This window comes from Narcine bancroftii, chromosome 11 (assembly GCF_036971445.1).
Source record: "Narcine bancroftii isolate sNarBan1 chromosome 11, sNarBan1.hap1, whole genome shotgun sequence".
Taxonomy (NCBI): domain Eukaryota; kingdom Metazoa; phylum Chordata; class Chondrichthyes; order Torpediniformes; family Narcinidae; genus Narcine; species Narcine bancroftii.
Genome location: NC_091479.1, coordinates 66,901,175 through 66,921,007, shown reverse-complemented (window position 1 = coordinate 66,921,007; position 19,833 = coordinate 66,901,175). Strand labels below are relative to the sequence as shown.

The 19,833-nt window shown below is 40.6% G+C and overlaps 1 protein-coding gene across 3 annotated transcripts in view; it reads right to left on the bottom strand.

The window, feature by feature from the left end:
* Positions 1–16,452, bottom strand: part of creb3l2 (cAMP responsive element binding protein 3-like 2) — a 118,680-nt gene extending 102,228 nt beyond the window's left edge. For 2 of the 3 annotated variants that reach the window (XM_069903191.1, XM_069903192.1), the window contains exon 1: positions 16,297–16,452. In XM_069903191.1, coding sequence (XP_069759292.1) covers positions 16,297–16,401 — 105 coding nt within the window. In that variant the 5' untranslated portion in view covers positions 16,402–16,452. The remainder of the gene's footprint in view (positions 1–16,296) is intronic. The other variant, XM_069903193.1, reaches the window with a different exon arrangement.
* Positions 16,453–19,833: the final 3,381 nt, after the last annotated feature.

Sequence of the window (19,833 nt, the reverse complement as noted above, 5' to 3'; positions counted from 1 at the left end):
ATTTACTAGGATGTTGCCCAGACTACAGGAATTGAGTTACAGGGAAAGGTTAAACAGATTAGGGCTTTATTCCCTGGAGAGTAGAAGAAGGAGGGGATATTTGATAGAGGTATTTACAATTATGAGGGGGATAGACAGAGTAATTGTAGATAGGTTTTTCTCCCCACTGACGGTAGATGAGAAACAAATCAGAGGATATGGGTTAAGAGTGAAAGGGGAAAAGGTTTAGGGGGAACATCTTCATATAGAGAGTGATGGGAGTGTGGTGAATGCAGGCTCAATTTTAACATTTAAGATGAATTTGGACAGGTTCATGGAGGGCTATGGACTGTGTGCGTGTCAATGGGATAAGGCAACAACAAAAAAATAAATAAAAATTGTTTGGCACATACTAGAAGACCAAAGGAGCCTATTTCTGTACTGTCATGTTCTATGGTTCTGCAGATGCTAGGATCAAGTGAAATACACAAACGTGCTGGAGAAAGTCAGCAGGTCACACAACATTCAAAGGAAGTAAAGGATAACCAACAGTTTGGGCCTGGTTCCTTCGTCAAGTTACATTTAATTATCCAGCAACTACTATGTACAGCTTCTCCAAGTGCCAGCATTTTCATTTTCCCCCCTTGCTCTACTCCTCCAAATATTTATATTCCTCTCAGACAAATCTCCTGTGATGACTAAGCATTCATCACTCTCCCTCTGATCATTTCAACAGTATTGCTACTTGTAAGTCTTGGTCCCCATCCCATGATAGGCATTCCCTTTCAGCTGCGGATTTCTCCCATTTTGTTCTTTAAAATGTGCCAGTTTCACACTCATTTCTCGCTCCACAAACCCCACCTAACTTGTTGAATATCTGAATCATTTTGTTTCCGTCTCAGACACACAACTTTCTATATTGTCGAAACTCAGATTGGATGTTGCCATTTTCTACAATTTTGATTGCAATCTAGCAGTGCAAAGTCCATCAAAAGGAAATCGTTAGCTCGAGATTTAGAAATGAAAATTTACAAGCTCCTTTCTTGGGGCAATTATTCACCAAAAGCTGGAGCATTATTTTCTGAACCTTTCTGTTAATTCAAACACAGACATTCAGAGTGAATTACTTTGTTCAAACTTAATCAAATACAGTGATAAGCAAACTTCAAATGTGAAAGGATTATCACTTATAAATGCTAGCAGCACTAGTTCCTACACACCACCAGTGTCAAAGCAAGCTTGCCAGATATTTCTAGGCCAGTAGCCAGTGAAATAATTTTTAAACTAAAAAAACACCATCCAACTTTAACAAATCTGATATGTTTACTCGATGGTGACTCTCCAAGAGCCCAATATGAAAAATCAGAGCAAAGCAAATATGATCCAGTTCTGAGAAATTTTATATATGCTCGAGAAAATTAAAGCAGAAAATGAGAGTCTTATCAAATATAGCACTTCCTCCACACGGTTTAATAAAGGCGAGTATATGCCTACACACTGAAGCTGTAGTGACTTCCAGTCCAGCATCCATAAATCAGCCAGCTTGAAATACATTCAACAGTTGCATCAGAACACACATTTACAGTCTGTTGAAAAATTTGGAAACCAACCAAGGCTCACATTTTTATGTGTTTACTTTGTTTTGTCTCCAAAAATAAACTTTATTCACAATAAAACTATGTACAAAGGAAAACCGCGCAGTCTTTTTTTTTGAGTCCTCAGTGTCATATTAATACAGTATATACATTCCAGTACTGTACACTGTTATATTAATCCTCAAATTACCATGTAGCACCACTGCCATTACTGTGACCCCTTGTTGTTACTCTCCCTTCATTGTTTGAGGGACTTCCCCTCTGTACCTTGCCTCTCAATGCCTGGTAGCAGAAGGACTCTAGACCAGCCATTCTCAACCTATAGCTCCACAAGGACTCTGCTTTAAGTTTATGGGCCTGCGAAGCAGTCAAATTTAGTTGTTTCTTCTGTAATTCCCCCTTGCTGAATACATTGAAAAATGTGCGATTTCAGTCCATGCCCTCTCCCCTAAAACATGCTAAAGCTCTTTGGGGGGGGGGGGGGGGGGGAGGGCTGTGGTTTGGAATTCTTGTTTGGAATTACTGCTCTAGATGGTGGTCCTTCCACAAAATGACATAACATTAGCTGTGTCAGGCCTCAATGGACCATCAACATGTACTCCTGCAGACTGAAATGCACCAGCAAGCAGGAATCCCTCACTGGCATTTGTGCTGAATGACCACCTGTTGTTTCGGCCAGACCAAAGGGCACCTTTCACAGAGTTGCTATCTTCCAGCATCTCTGGATGTCTGTCTCCACATGCATCCCCAGCACTAGACTCCAAAGAGAATGGAGCACAAAAGTCGGATTCTAGTAAAAACACAAAAATGTTGGAGGAACTTGGCAGGTCTTGCAGTGTCCATAGGAGATAAAGATATATAACTGACAATTTGGGCCTGAAACGTTCAAGGTACCTTGTACTTCCTTACCTTCAAGAGGGCTCAGGCTTGAAACATCAGTTATTCATCTTTCTCTCCTATGGAGTTTGCGAGACCGGCAGAGTTCCTCCAACATTTTTGTGTTTTAATACATCAGAGAGCTGTCTGCTATGTGGCTACTGAGAATGAACTATAACAAGAACCCTTGCATCCTTCTTCATACTCTTAGCAAACCACAAAGAGGTGGTGACAGTCTCCACTTCACTGCAGTCATCTTGGTGGGGCTAAGTGTGTTCTGAGTGATATCCTAGTCACCACCAGGCAGGCCATGTCCTGCTGCTTATTAGTGAGCTCTGCTGATGAAATATTCTGCCAGATGATCTGGACATTGTGCTTAGGGAACCTCCCTCAGTGTCCATTGAGTCCTTGATTCTTAATGTGCGTTGCCTGCTCAATGTTGACCACTGCCTGACAGACTATTGGTCCAAGGTGTTTGCTTGGAAAAATTTTAACCATGAAGGATAGATCATGTGGCAACGTCCAACTGACTGGGACATTGCGTCGCAATGGCAGCAGGCTTATCCTTCAGGACATTGGTGACAAACGGAATGACAGTATACAGTAGCCCTTGCTGCATGGAACCAAAGTATAAGAGCACTGTCAGATTCAGTCACAAACATAGCCATTAGGGTGATGGTCATGTTGGGCAAAACCCTGCCCACATGGTCTGCTGATTTGTACATGGCCACCTTTCAGACCCTTTTCATTTTGGACCTCTATGTGAGTCAAGACTGCTCTAGTGACTGCCAGGGCAGAGGTATGGTGGTTGGACCACACCTGTGCATGTTCAGTACCTCAAACATGATGACCAGATTCTTCCTTGTTATTGAGAGGCAGCGCTGCTCCTTTAGGCTCATTTTCTGGTGAACCTTTGCAATTCGCTCCAACCAATTCTTGCTGCATGTCCTGGCCCCTCTGAACCAGACCCAAACACCTTCTGGTATCCACATGACAGACTAGTCAGACCAATTACCAAAGAGCATTCCTCACTCAACTTCTGGGTTACGCTGGTGCCTGATGCCAACTGAAACTGGCAACAGATGCTGATCAGATTGCAATCAGATTATGCATCTGAACAGAAGTCTGCAATGTTGTCCACTTACAGGGAGGTTTTGACATGAATGCCTCCACTGCCTATCAATGTCACCCTTATGCCCTAGACCCCTTGAAAGATTCAGCAAAGGGCTCTATCATCACAAAAACAAGACATGAGAGAGCAGACAATGGGGAAGCTTTCCTTTTCCCAACCATTGATTTGAACTGCATTATGGATGCCCACGTAGAGCAATTGAATCCAATTTCTGATTTCCTCTCCAAAGCCCATTTTTGGAGAGTATTTCCATCATAGATGCATGTGATATCCTGTCAAAGCCTTCTCCTGGTCCAAGCTGAGCATACAGATGTCCAACCTCCTGTCCTGCATATAGGCGATAGCATCTCTGAGCAGTGCAAGGCTGTCAAATTTTCCTGTCCAGAACTTTAGAAATCCAATTGAACTTGAATTTAAAGCAATCCATCCTTTCACCCCTCATTCAGGAGGAGCAGATTGGCGTCCTTTCTTGAAAGCTTTGATATATTCTGACTATAAGATTGCAGAGGATTAAAGCAACCAAAGGCACAGTTCCTGATCTTTTAGCCTTACAAAAAAAATCAAGTCAAGCATTCCTAAGAACCCATGGCCTTCAGCAAGTTGATGATTTGCCTGTGCTCTCTCTCCACCCACCATTGCTTCTTTAGGTCTCCAGTTTGCTACTGGACTGCCGTCTTTATATGTATACAGAGGGAGGCCTTCTTAACTACATTACTGAACTTTGTGGGGGGGGGGGGTTGGGATTTATTCTTGACGGTTACTGCGTTCCCTTTATTGGTTTTACAACTATCAGAGTGGGAGATCCTTAGACAGATTCAATAGGAAGCAATAATTCAGCAATAGTAGAATAGCACCCAGTGATGACATGGCAGACAAACTGCTGTTAAACTCATCTAATTTCTTGAAGTGGCCTATGCATTTCAAAGCCGTGTCAATCAAAGCAATGAATCACAGTTGCACAATCCTATCATTCAAATCTTTGTATTTATGCACTGTACATCAAAGTTCATTGAGAAAATTCAGGTACAGGAACTAGCAGCTTTAGATGAGATCAAATATGGGATCAACCAAAGTGAAGTAACAGGTTTCAAGTGAGAATTACACACATACAATGAAGGTGAAGTGGTTCTTTAACCAGCCATTTCTATACCCTCAATTACCCATGATGAATAAGTATGCCCAAATATTGAAGATGTTCCATATACTAAAAGATGTTCACCTGATATAGGTTGTTTAATGTGTAATTCATGCCCAAAATAGTTTTCCTGGGGTTAGGGTACACCGCTAATCAGTAGAAAGAATGGGAATTTGACCTAGGTACTTCTATGCATGATTCACCTTAGTTTACAACATACTTGCTCCAATGATTTCACCATGTGCAGCCAATATTTCCATAACTACTGAAATAATATAGCACATTAAGATGCAATCTTCTACCTTTGATTATTGGGCAGAAAATAAATGACCTAAATTTTGCAGTAGATCGGGTGAAGGGCACATTTGGAGGCCTTGATGTGAAATCAATGTATAAATCACAGTATCTTCCCAACTAATTGTCATAGTTCAGAAATACAGCAGAAGCATCAGTGGATTCCTTCAATAACAAAATTACTTTCTTATACATTTAAATATGCTGCAATAGATGCAAGGCATATCAACTTGTGCTTTGCAATGGACTGGAATATTCATAACATTGCATCTGATGCAGCACATTTACTGTATATCGTTTTCCTCCGCAGCCAGCTGGCATGGAGAAACCTTTTTTTTTGAGGTCCAACCACCTTGCCAGAAAAGACCAGGAAGTTACACTGCAATCACACACACTTCATTCCGCTCTCAACGGGAAATGCATGGGTCCAGTTTCAGCAAAATCTGCAAACAAAATTTCACATGGATTGGCAAAGAGACAAATTACAGCCCATGATCATTAATTTTTGCAAATCTATGTGGGCAATAATACTATATGCAGCGCATTCGTAACATCAAAAGGTGAACTCCAATTTATTGGGAGTTAACCAACAAGTTTTGAATTCCATGCACAAGATTATGCAATTTGAACACAGGTATTGTTTAGAAGAGTGCAATTAATTCATTATTTGATGTTGGACAGTCAATTTCCTTGGAAAGTCCAGTTATATGGGTTCATTCTGTGGCATAAAGTCAATATCATAGACTAGTCCTCACGAGAAAATATTTTTAAATTGTATCAGCAAATTCGCACTTGGATGTCATGCATTATTACAAGATACATTTCCAACCTGCTAATACTGTTCATCCCAACAGTGTCTCAGCTAATCCTCAACCAAAACCATCATCCATTCCCCCTTCATCTCTAGGCTTCAATTTTCTGAAGCACTTCCAACCACTCTTTCTCATTCTACCCTCAATAAACACTGCTCAATAGGTCTCAGCATGCACAAGATTCCTTTCACTCCTTAGCCTTGCCACTCGCTGAATATTGGCTTTTGATTAAACAGTGTCTTGTTTTGAAATTTCTCATCTTTCTCAAATTTCCTCCATAACAATACCCTCTAAATGAAATCTCCACCCCACCCCTTTTCAGCACTCCCCGACTTGGGATCTATGCGACTCATGTCCATCCACACAGGTGACTGAAATTTTCAAATTTATGATGAAAAATCGGGCCCATTTATGGTGGTCGCCACGTTGGCTGGAGTCCAACCTCTCACAAGAGTTGGCCGCCATGTTGAGATATTTCACTGCATATTAACTGTTGCTTATTCTGTTACTCAACATTCTGGTGGTCAGACATATTTTCTAGGCTAGTAGAGTCCGCAGGGTGCTCAGGGTCCACACCAACAGAGAGAATTAGAAGGATTTGGAGATAGAGAACAGAAGGAAATCGATCATTTTATTTTTTAGTATCACAGGTCAGGCAATTCCAACATAAGTCCATTTCGAGACACCACGAGTCATCCAAAATGGAACATGGACACATCGGGAAGTACCTGTAGCTCTAAACTCCCCTCTGGTCCAAAACTTCTTAGCTTAGAATGTACTCAATGCTTTAGTCACCACAGCCCTGGGAATTTGAAAGATTAAAGACCCTCAGAGAAAATAATCCTTTTCATCAGTCTTCAACAGACAATTCCAAATGCCGAAAACTTCCGCAAATTCCATATTCATCCACAAAGGGAAATGTTCTCCCTTTCTTCCAAAGTAAGCTCGATCTACAACTTCTCACCCCAGGAATTAACAAAGTGAATTGTCTGTGAACTGTCTTCAATACAGATACCCCCTAAATAAGGAGAATGAAATTGTAAGCAGTAATCCAGGCATAGCCTTACCTACAATTGAACCAAAACTTCTCAACCTTTATTGTAGGGAGGTTTGAATATAAAAGCCAACATTCCATGTTCCTTTCTAGTTACTTGATGTACCAATTAATGGAGGGCAGCAAGATTAGCAACACTATTACAGCACTAGCCACTTTGGTTCAAATCCAGTGCTGTCTGTAAGGAGCCCGTGACCTGTGTGAGTTTTCCCCGGTGCTCCGGTTTTTCCCCCGGAGCTCTGGTTTCCTCCCACCAAAATGTACAGGATTGTTAGGTTAATACCATGCCGTATCAAAATTAACACACAAAAAAGTCACCAGGTCCTGTCCTCTCCCGATTTAAACTGTATTCTGCTTTTCTACACCTGATATGCATCAATAACATAATATTTCTCCAGGTTTTATTTCACATGGCAAAATTTTCCCATTCAATTGACCTAACCACATTTCTATAATGTCAGCAAATTTGGTTATTTAGTCATTAATATAAATTGTAAATAGCTGAGACCCAAACACTGATCCTTGTGACATCTTGAGTTGCTACAGCTCACCAAACTGAAAATGCCCTCCTTATTACAACTCTCAGAATCAGCACATATGGTCATGAATATAACACTAAGTTTGTTGTTTTATGGCAGCATCACAGTGCAAACATTTATGTGAACCACCTTAGAAAATGAATAAAAATATTAAAAGAAAAAGACGAAGTAAGGCAGAGTTTATGATTCATTGTTCATTCAAGAATCTGATGGCAGAGGGAAAGAAGCTGTCCTTGTGTCACTGAGTGCTCGCCTTCAGGCCTCTGCACCTTTATTTCCCCCCTCCCCCCAACTAACGGTAGTAGAGTGAAAAGGGCATGGCCTGATTGGTGAGGGTCCTTGAGCCTACAGGATGCTTTCTTTTTTTAAAAAATTTTTTTATTTTTCACACTATGAACCATATTGACCAAAATACACATATACATTTCCCTCTTGAATATACACAGTGTCATTTTCTCCCCTTTTCACCCCCTCCCTTCCCTCCCTCCTTCACCCCCCCTCCCCACCCACTCAACATTCAACCTATATGATACATTAAACCCATTAAACAATGTCATCACACAATGAAAATAAACAAGAAAGTTGTGTCATCAACTTTTGCATACAGGGTCAGTTCATTTCGTCTTCTCCTTCTGTTATTTTAGGCGGTGGAGATCCGCGGTAGGACTTCTCTGTTGTGTTCCATGTACAGTTCCCAAATTTGTTCAAATACTGTGATGTTATTTCTTAAATTATATGTTATTTTTTCCAATGGAATACATTTATTCATTTCTATGTACCATTCCCATATTCTCAGGCTATCTTCTAATTTCCAGGTTGACACAATACATTTTTTTGCTACAGCTAAGGCTACCATAATAAATCTTTTTTGTGCTCCATCCAAATCGAGTCCAAGTTCTTTACTTCTTGTATTACTTAGAAGAAAGATCTCTGTGATTTTATTTAATACCTCGTTTAGATCTTCCCAAAATTTTTCCACTTTCTCACATGCCCAAATTGCATGTCCTGTGGTTCCCATTTCCTTCTTACAACGCTTACAGCTACCAAACTTTAAGAATTATTATAGAGCAGCACAATTAAGATACCTATCAGATTTTTATGAAACAAGGGAAAAAACCAGATTGCACCAGATTAGAGCTAGATAAAATAGGGGAGAATGTACCCGAACATATACTATATAAGTGGGATGAAAAGCTGGTGCAACAAAGGAATTCACCAGGACGGCACCATCTGCTCAACATTTGGAAGAAGATTCACATAGAAAGGAGTAAAACAAATGATCAACTACCAAAACTAATATTGATGCAAAATCAACTAATCCCTTTCACAATAGATAACCTTTCCTTGAGAGAATGGGAGAGAAAAGGGATCAAAAGAATAGAAAATTGTTTTTCGGGAAATAAATTCTTATCTTTTGAACAAATGAAGGACAAATATGGTATAACTCATGGAGCAATGTTTGCATACCACCAACTGAAAACCTACTTGAAGGACAAATTGGGAAGCAGACTGAGGTTACCAGAAGGAAGCAATTTTGAATATGTGATTACAGACACAATGATAATTAAAAGATTTATAACAAACATGTACATCAAACTGCAAGAGAAAGAGAACGAGGAAACAAGCTGTAAACCCAAACAAAAATGGGAACAAGATCTAAACATAAAGATAAAGAATGAAACATGGGAAAAGCTATGCTCCGGAACTATGAGAAATACAATGAACACGAGGTTACGCATGATACAATATAATTGGTTACACAGGCTATACACCATGCCCCAAAAGTTAAATAAATGGGACCCAACAGTATTAGACAGATGCTGCTTTCTTTAGGCACAGCCTCTGGTAGATGTCCTCAGTGGAGTGAAGACTGGTGCCTGTGTGATGTCAGCCAAGTTAACAACCCTCTGGAGTTTTTTTTTTCTTGTCCTGAGCATTGACAACCAGCCAGAATACTTTCTATGGTACACCTAAAGAAGTTTGAGAGTCTTCGATGACAGTTTACCATTAAATATCCAATTTTCTTTCCATACTAGAAAGTTAAGCCCAACACTAGGACATCTTATCTGCCTCAATAATCTTTAATGTGGAATATCATCAAGCAGCTTTTGAAAAATCCTCCTCCAAGAACTCCAACACGTCAAAATAATTTCCCTTTCATAAAACCTGCTGACTTTGCTAAATTGTGCTCAGAATTTCTAATAATGGATCCCAGCATTTCCTCAAAATAAATGCAAGCAGGTTCTCCCTCCTTTTTTGAACATGGACAACATGTCTTCTTAATTCTCTGAGTCCTTTCCCAAGAAGTAAGGAACTTTTCAAAGTCCACAGCCATCACTGCAGCACTTCTTTGGAGATGAGAGCATCAAGAATTGAGTGAATAAGTGGAGGACAGAGATTAGGAAAAACTACTTTTCCCCATAGAGTGGTAAATCTGTGGAATTCTCTGCCCAGAGAAACAGTGGAGGCCATTTTATTGTACATGTTTAAAACACAGGATTCCTATAATTAAAAAAAAAACTATGGGGTAAAAGGGCAGGTAAGTGGACCTGAATCCACTAGTTCAGCCATGATCCTACTAAATGGTGGACCAGACTCCATGGTCCAAATGGATTAGTTCTGCTCCTATTTTTAAATAAATTATGACAGGGAGCAGGTCATCAGGAACAGGGATCTACCAGCCTTTAATTCTATTTATTCACTATTGATAATAATGCTTAATTTCCTTTTCTTGCTTTTAACAATTTTCTCCTATTACCAAAATGCTTTTTGTGTGATTTTCAGTGTCCATCATATTAATGAAGGGTGTTCTGATGAAGGATTCTGAACAATTACTCCCACTGATGTTGCTCAACCCATTGAAGTCCTCGAGCAGATTGCAACCCGCCAGATTCCAGCATCTGCTGCCTTTAGGGTGTCTCTGGCCTTATTAATACTGTTCATAATTTCTCGATCATTAAATAAAATGACTTCAGATCATAATTAAAACATAGAATATGAGCTGGCCATGAATGTGCTTGGTATAATCTGTAGCACTCACTCCACAGTCCAGCTGGCTGAAGTGTGGCACAATCAGGCTCATTGTAACTTGTAATTTTATTAGCGCAAGAGTCTGTGTGGTGCATTTGGAAACCTTCAACACCATGGTGATGAATGATTTCTGTGCACCACCTAAAATGCTTGTGACAATTACACATTTTAAAGCTATAGATACCCTTCTCTAGCTCATGGAAAACAAACTTCGAGGCTGGAGAACTAAATGAACAATCAAGTCCATAACAAAAATTGATTCAATATTGCTAAACAGTTTTTGGCTTGTTATTCATTGTTTGTATATGCCATTTCCCCATACACCTACAGAAAAGTCTAATTTGAAGTTTGTCAGTCAACAAAGGTTCCATCTACCTCCTTGACAGAAAGATTGCCAGGGCAGCAACTGTGGAGACATTAGGCCTTTTTAAAAGAGGAAAAAAAAGGCGAATGTAAAGGCAGAGATTCTCTGTCTTTACATCACTGCACTTACCTCCATAAAAGGTCTGAAGGTGGAATAAAACCAGCTTCCATCTGCATTGGTTGGGGGGGGGGGGGGGGGAAAAACACAAAGGTGGAGTGTAGTCACTCCACCTACTGCATAAAATGAATGCTTCTGAAAGTGGCTGCAAAGGGGAAGGCTTATGATATTGCGACAACATCATCAGCCTGTGACCCAAGCGCAATTTTTAAAGTGAAAACACACCACGCTGGAGAAACTCAGCAGACCAATAGAGTTAAAAACACACAATGGTGGACCCATCTCTGAACATGGTGCTTTCACATCCCAGTGTGCATGTTTGACGTCACTGTGACAGGCTGCACTACTGCACCATTTGCCCCGCCATTTTCAGCTCTGGAAGCTGGCTCCAGTCTCTGCTCTCCATAAAGGCAACATGAGATCTGCATAATAGATTGTCACCATAAAAGGTGAATTCACCTTTTTTTTAAAAAAAAAGCTTGAGCCAGCTTTAATACGGGGTTTCAGCATAAAAAGGGTTATTGATGATCAGCTGTTAATTGCACAGACTGTCAATTTCTTGTTGCATTGAAAATTAGTTGGGTGTTTCATAGGTGGCCACTCACCCATAAGTCAGTTAAAAACTTAGCATTTGTGAACAGCAAAATTAATTTAAGGACTAAGACTCCACATTAAAGAACTTAGTGTGTCACTGCACAAATTAAGCTGTTAGGATTCATACTCGTGATGAAACTCTTCATGATTTGTGCAAAATAGTGTGAAAGCATATTAAAAATAAACCAGATATTTTTAACAGCTGGAAGTCAGTTTAAAAAGAAATTCTGTACACCGATGACTAAGGCACAACACGAAATATTGTCAGAATTGATTTAAACAGCAGAGTCTGTTACAAATCCTTCACTGAGGGAATAATTCCAATTTATGATGAAAAGAAAGAGGATGGAGTTGGGAAAGGGAGAAGTCCTTGTGACAAGTGGTCCTGAACCTAAAAAAACAAGTTATCAAAACAGCACTATTCAGCAAGTTATCAAGGACATAGTACATTAAAAAAAAAAGAACAGCACAAATGAAGGTTCAGAACTTAATAAAAACTATTTTGTTTTAGGTGTATTGGATCTGTGATTGAATGTTTTCTTTGTTAAAGACTCCCTGAGAGATGAGCCAAAGCAGGTACAGAAGGGTGAAATATGGCTATTATTTCATTTGCATTAAGAATTTATTTCAAGAAATCTGACTCTTTTAAGCAATATTATGTGGAAAAATGATCCAAGCTCATTATACAGACTCCAAAATTCCAGTAATTCTGTACTCCTGCTGGTTTCCTGGAGGCACAGAAAAAAAGCCAAAATGCCAAACTGGTGTGAAACTGAGCACTGGCTCCTCAATAGAGTATTGAGGAGTCCAACAGCTGAGTGTGGATTTTCACAGTAACTCAGCACTCATGCTGGGAAATTTGTCAGTTTGCAGCTCCTACGTCATGTTACACCTGAAGCACGAATAGAAAACCCATTCATCTAGGTACAGAACAGCTGATTACAACAGAAGAGCAAGAATAAAGGAATTTACACATGTTTTAATTGAATCAATATAAATGTACTTAAATGTTTCAATATGCACTTAGTGTTTCCAAGATATACAAAGTGTCTTTTAAAAAAGAAATTTGTAAAATAAGAATTTAAAATCGCAGATTAGGCTTTTAAATTTAAATATATAGCACGGGACAGGCCATTACGGCCCACGAGTCCGTGGCACCCAATTTACCTATATCCCCAGTACATTTCAAATGGTGGGAGCAAAGCAGAGTCCCTGGGAAAACCCATATAGACACAGGGAGAATGTACATACTCCTTAGATCGCACAGGACTCAAACCCCGGTTCCGTTCGCTAGCACTGTAAAGACAATATGCTAACCAACCGTGTCTCTAACATTTTGAGCCATCAAGTTTATTGCTCATTAATGAATTTCAATGATCAAATGTAATCTGTGAAATATCCATGAAAGTTTAAAAAATTTATTCTATGAAATTAAACAAAGTATAATGATGTATAAATTGTAAATTTGAAATACAAAAGAAAATGTCCAAAATGCAAGAAATAATTTAAAAGGTTATGAGTCAGGAAGAAGCAGAGTTGACTTTTCAAGTGGATAATTTTTCACGAGAACTGACCTTTCATCTGATTTTTGTGACAACTTGTAATAAACTAACTTGCTTATTATCTGGTAGAAGTCCTCATTATCAGTAATACTTTGACTTATGCCCTGGACAGTCCTTGATATCTTTTGTGAGGAGTTGAATTGTATATGTGCATATCTGACACATGCAAGCACAAACATGCTCTCAATGGCAATTGCTGTTTAAAATGCCTTTAGTTTAAAGTGCATAGTATGACTCCAGATCAAAATTTTAAAATCAAACAAAATAAATAACAAATCCAAATTGCAATTCATTTGTAAGGCCAAAGTTTATGCAACTAAACAGCTCTAATAACAATCTGAAGAGTAGCAATTACACAATTGCAATTTCATTCTTTGCAGAGCAGACTGATCCTTTCCCAGTCTGATCATGGCACAATCTTTATTCATATACAGTTCTCTTCAATAGAAGATGAAGAGAGCAAAGTTGGCAGAAGGCTCAAGGTTCCTACACCAGCAATTTAATTACAAAAAGCTAGTTTAGCACTCGTGGACCTTGGTACTGAATCAGAGGGGCAGAAACTATTTCTGTGCCAGCTTAAATTATTGGGGGAAAGAGAATCTTCAAGCCGCAATTCCAAGTGAAAGACAGAACGAGCAGAATTTAACATATTTTCCTGCCAGAGAAATGCTCAACTTGTAATTTTGACATCCTTAAAAACTGCTGTATCTCAGAACAAATAGCAACATTGACTGTATTTTTTTTAAAAAAGAGATCAATTTGTTAACTGACTTCTGCTAATTATGATGGAGAAGAATGAAATAGATCATTGAACTGCACTGTACAGGCTCTTCAGTCCATGGTGGCGTGCCGACTGCATAAACCTATCCCCAATGTTACAGCCCATAACCCTGTTTTTCTTTTATCCATGCGCTTATCCGAGAATCTTTTAAATCTCCCTATTCAACTAGCCTCCACTACCACCCCCAGCAATGACTTCCAGGCACCCACCTCTGTGTGTGCAAAAAAACCGACATCTTCACTGAACTTCCTCCACTCGCCTTAAACAGATGTTCTCTGATATTGGCCATTGCTGCCTTGGAGGAAAAGGGTGCTGGTTGTCCAACCCATCTCTGTCTTTCATAATCTTATACATCTCTATTAAATCACCTCTCATCCATAAAGAGAAAAATCCTAGCTCAGGCAACCTTACTTCACGAGATACAATTCTCCAATCCAGGTAACCTACAGAACACCTACACTTATATTTCACCACAAATTATGTGTTTTCTTATCATAAGATCTTGAGGAACTTTATCAATAGCATACAATTTCTTTCATATTTGATATTGGTTCTCAAATCATACAAGCAATGGATGAATTAAATCAAAAACTAGAGGCAAGATTAGAGAAATGTCCAAATTTAGGAATAGATAAACATTCTATGATAAGAATACACAAAGTACAAATGATGAGTAAGTCAGCAGATAAGGCTAGAGGTTACAAAAGTTATAAATAAGGGTGATACCTCTGTATCCTAATGTGCATAGCATTGAAAATAAAAACAGATGAACTGACAAATGTAGTACATTTGAAGGGAGACCAGTGGACATACCACAATTATTGATTGAAATATGTAAAGATGCATGCCCAGAAAGCATTTTATTGAGCAACATCTTATAATTCCAACAGATTAGATGAAGTGCCTCATACATCTTTTGTGCAGTGCATTCATTAATTGTAGCGAAGAATGTTTTTTTATGGAATAAAATGTTATTTTGAGGAAAATTAATACACGTGGGAAGGTTATGCTTTAGTCATGTGACATTGGAAGAACCATATCTGGAGTATGTCTGCTTATTTAAGGAACAACACAAGTGATTGGAAGCAGCTTAGAGAAAATTAACTCATCTTAAATCTACATTGGAAGGGCTTTCCAATGAGCAGTGGTTGGACATCAAGTTTCTATTCACTGGAGTTCAGTTGAGGGAGAGGAGATTTGGTTGATCCTGAGGGATCTTGAGAATGGATGCAGAGAGGACGATTCCTCTTGTGGGAAAATCTAGAACTAGGTGTAACTGTTTAAAAAATAAGGAATTATCCATTAAAGTAAATACATTCAAACTGGAGACGCACAAGAAATTGAAGATACTGGAATTTGGAGCTGGAGGAATTCAGCCAGTTTGTTGGGGGGGGGGGGGGGGGGTGGGGGGGAATATTCAATGTTGTGTGCCAGAAGCCTTCCTTCAAAGATCAGACAAAACTTCTCTCAAATGGTCTTGAGTATAGGAATTCTTTATTCGGTCTCCCTTTGAAGGGGATTTTGAATTTTTTTTTAAGATAGATGGTTTCTTGATAAAGCAATGAGATAAAAGTTTTAGGGATCGGTGAAAATACATTCTGACGGCTTACAATTTGACCTTACTAAATTGCCAAGCAGGCTTCTCCTTTTATCACTGATGTTTTAGAACAAACAGAGCTTTGGATTTATTATATTAATCCTGGAGACAAAGGAGGTTTGCCTCTGGAGGACAATTTAAAAGATTGACCAATACTGTTTAATGTCAGCCTGAATTTTGCAATCAAGGCTCCCAAGTCATAGTTGAATGACTACCTCTAAACCCCCCTCAATTCATCTATTTAGTTTCCTTCCATCTACAGTATTTGCCTCAACAACGTGGTGACACATTCCAGTCTCGGTTTTTAGAAGATTTTCAATAATCCAGATGGCTGATGCATCCCAGTTAATGTCTTCTTCTCTCACAAAAATACATTAAAAGTGCCCCAGAAACCAAGCAATAATGATCAGCATGAAAGCATGTGCTTATAATTCCATGTTTACATAGTAAAGGGGCTGGAATGCAGAATTAAGGAAGCCTTGTGCACTACTTTGCTACACACGCAAGAATTCTTTGTTAAAACTTGACCGTGTCATTCCTCGGCAACTTCCAGTCACCATGTCCTGACATCGGGATGGATTTATAGGAGTGCCGGTGCCATTTCGCTGCCAAAGGGGAATTCATCGTCTTCCCTCACAGGCTGTGCGCCCAGAATGACTCCTGAACACAACCCCCAGCACCAGGAACTTTGGGTCTGACTGACAGGTTTGCAGGCAGCCCGAGCAGAGCCGCTCTCCAAGCCAAACTCCCAGGACTGACCAGACAGCTCCCTCTGAGGCACTGCACATAAAGGCATTAACCAGTGGACTTAACCCAAACCCAGCCCCGGTCTTACCGTCGCGTAAAAAGCCTCGCAATTGCCTGTCGAATGATTCAGCTCACTTAGCTTCGTGTCCCACTGAAGGAGATCCATATTCTCGCTGTCCAGTGCCTCCATCATCGCCGCCGCCACTCAACTGTCACTTCCCTCCGTGTTTTGCCCATGACCGGAAGTGCGCGGCCAGCTCTGACAGACGGCCGTTTCGGCCAATCGGCCGCCGGCTCGGCATCGCCGTCCCCTCTCTCCATTGGCCGAGGCTTCAACCAATCGCGTTGAGACACTTTGCCTTCGGGTTTCGCCCGCCTCCCTGTCAGTCGCACCACGTGCCCTGGCTCCGGCTCCGCGTGCCCGGAGGCCGGGGAGGCGAGCGCTCGACGCGCAAAATGTCAGTGGGCCGGAGGCGCGAATACGAGTGGCAATGGGATGGTGAAACTCGGCGGATGGCACAGATGAAAATACATAACCGGCTTTTAGTTGCCAGGAAGGTAACGTGGGTGTGGCAGCGAGTCTGGGGGTGGAGCAGTGAGAGACGATCCCACAGAACGCCCTTCTTCAACAGAGCTTCTCTTTCCACCCACATACCCAATGCCATTAGTGTGTGATGGGCCCAGAGGACCCCAAAACCCAGCACCAAGACAAAAGGTACTTAAACTAAAGTTGCTTTTAATTATCTTTAAACATGAAAATGGAATCCAACTTTAACATCTATTGTTAACGTACTTAACCTAACTTAACCCCCTTCTAGTTCTAAGTGTGTGTGTAAGTTCAGAAAAGTTCTTTGGTTCGCAGTCCAATCTCGCTTCTCGTTCCTCCAAGTTCACTGGTTGCAGGCAATTCTGATACTGTGCACAGAATTTAACATTTGTAAAGTTCACCGGGCTTTGGTGCTGGAAAGGTTACCGCTCAGGAAGGTTCTTGTTGGCTTTCAGAGAGAGATGTGTGTTGTTCCAGGACATCCACAACTGAGGTACTTCCTTCAGTGTCTTGCTAACAAAATTTGCCCCATCAGGGTTCTCCAGATGATAACCTCTTTCTTTCAGGTCACCACAGAGTACCTTTCTGTTTCTCTTATTCAAAGTGAAACATTAGACAGCCAGTCCTCTCCTCTTGCATGAACCACAAGAGCTGACTAGGCCATCTTCCACACTAGAGTTTCTTGCCAGCCTTTTCTATTTCAGTGGCTGACACTGGTCTGTCTGTGTGTGTGTTTCTCTCTCTCTCTCTCACACACACACACACACACACACACACACACACACACATACACACACACACATGCACACACACTCTGAGACTGAGACAGCCTGTTTGACTCTCTCTGCTTGGAAAACCACATGACTCTCTTACAACAGCAACTCTTCTGTAGACAATAGGGCAATTGCCTGCTCTTTCATTTGTTGCTTTTGGGTAAACAAGAACCCATCAGTGACCTCTCTGAGCACTCTTCAAATTTCATGCAAAAAGGTGTGAGAAGCCACTATGTCTCCAGTATTTCAAATAAGATTTGTTTTAAAGTGTTTGCATGTGACCTACTCTAACAAACCTTTCTCAATTTATCTCCCAAAAACACTTCTATATACTCTGTCATAGGTGCTCTGTGATTAGTAAGGGATTTTAGTTGGTGGAAAACCACTGTTGTAATCGTCCCTCATTGACTCATTATGTGCACGGTGTCAGAACTCCAAGGGAAATGGGATGATGACCATTTTTCTCAAGCAAAATATTTCACTAACAATGGGGTCTAGAGCAGCAGTCCTCAGCCTTCCCTTCCCACTCACCTACCACCTTAAGCAATCCCTTATCAATCACGGAGCAACGATGGCATAGGGATCATGTAAGGTGGCAGCTGAGTGAAAAGGAAAAGGTTGAGAACCACTGCTCTTTAAGGTAGGCACTCCTGGAAGAGATTTCACCGAGTTGTGTAGTTGTCAGAACTAAAGTCTGCAGATACCGTGAAAATGAAATGAGGGTGAGAGTTGGGGATAGAACTGGAGTGGGCAAAGAACAAGAAGGTGGCAGAATAGAGGGAAGTGGGCCCTGATCTATTAGAAGATTTATTAGATAACACCCTCACAGGTGCTGTAAACTGAGTAGCCCAACAAATTACTTCATTAGAGGTGGGGTGATCTACTCTTCAAAAAAAAACAAGTTGCAGGAAACACCAAAAGTCCTGGAATGTTTAACTCTTATTTCTCTTTCTACAGGTGCTGCCTGGCCTTTTTTTAATTTCAGATGTTCAGTCTCATTTTTTTATAATTATTTTAAATCCGGTGGCAGCACCTGCAGTTTCATATTCAATTCAATATTCATATTAAAAGAGCTGAAGAACTTCAGCAAATCAAGTAGTGTTCCCTGTGTAGTAAAGATAAGTCGCCAACATTTCAGGTCTGAGGCCTTCATCATGGTATGAGCAAAAATCAGACAGGCTGGTAAGGAGAGGACCACAGACAAGAGGTGGATGTGTGTGGGAAGGTAGAAGCAAAAAAAAGTTGGAAGTGATAGGTTGCGTTGTTCCAATCTGTCTGGGCACTCTTCAACCAGATGGCATTAACATCAACTTCTACAGTTTTTGTTAGGCCTTTCCCCTGTCTGTCTAGGCTATTTCACACCATGGGCGAGTAGTGACCCTACTTGGACCAGGGTGAAATTCCCAGGAAGGCAGGACCTTCCGGGCCTTTCACACCATGGTCCAAATTTCCTGTAATTTGCCCTCCCCAGCAATTTAGGGGGGCTCCCTCACAGTAAGTCCTACTGGAAGTCACAAGCTTGTGTGTGTGTGTATATTTTTTATGTGTGTGTGTATCTATGTATTTATATGTGTGATACACCCTATACATACATACTAACAATTTGGTTAAAACCAAGAGAAGAGTACATAGCTACTTAAGTAGCATTTAAATGCAATAGGAAAATAGCAGAATGAACTGATTGATGAGGCAAATTGAGGTTGACAAGCTTAAATGATGAAATGACAACACAGTAATGCAGTACGCAAGTGCTGATGTCATGACTTCCCCTGCTTGGCTGTTTGCCAATTCATACCATAGGGAGAGGATGGCCTGGGAAAATTACCTGGGTCCGCAGTCCTGAACATAGGTAATTTTTCCACACTGACATTTTCACACCGCTGGTTCACAGGAGGGTTCCCGGGAACATTTCCCAAGAATCTCCATTTTACACGGCCTTCTGTCTGTCTGTCTGTCTCTCTCTCTCTCCCCCCTCCCTCTCTCTCTCCTTCACTCCCTCCCCCCATCCTCTTGTCTCCCTTCCCTCTCCATTCAGACAGATATCCCCTCCTCCTATTACTTCCATTTTTCTCTTCTCTCCTCTTACCCTTATCCACCTACGACCTCTTGCCTGTGCACTTGTTCCTCCCCCTTCCATTTTTTTCAGGCGCCTGCCTGCTTTTTCCTTGCTCCATAAGGAATGTTGTGTGATTTGATGTATTTTTCCAGCACTTTTCTGCAGACATTCTTGTTTAACTCTGAAGTTTAATATTTTCTTTGTTCACCTTCGGCGAAATATCACCAAGTATTGCCCATCCCTCATTGC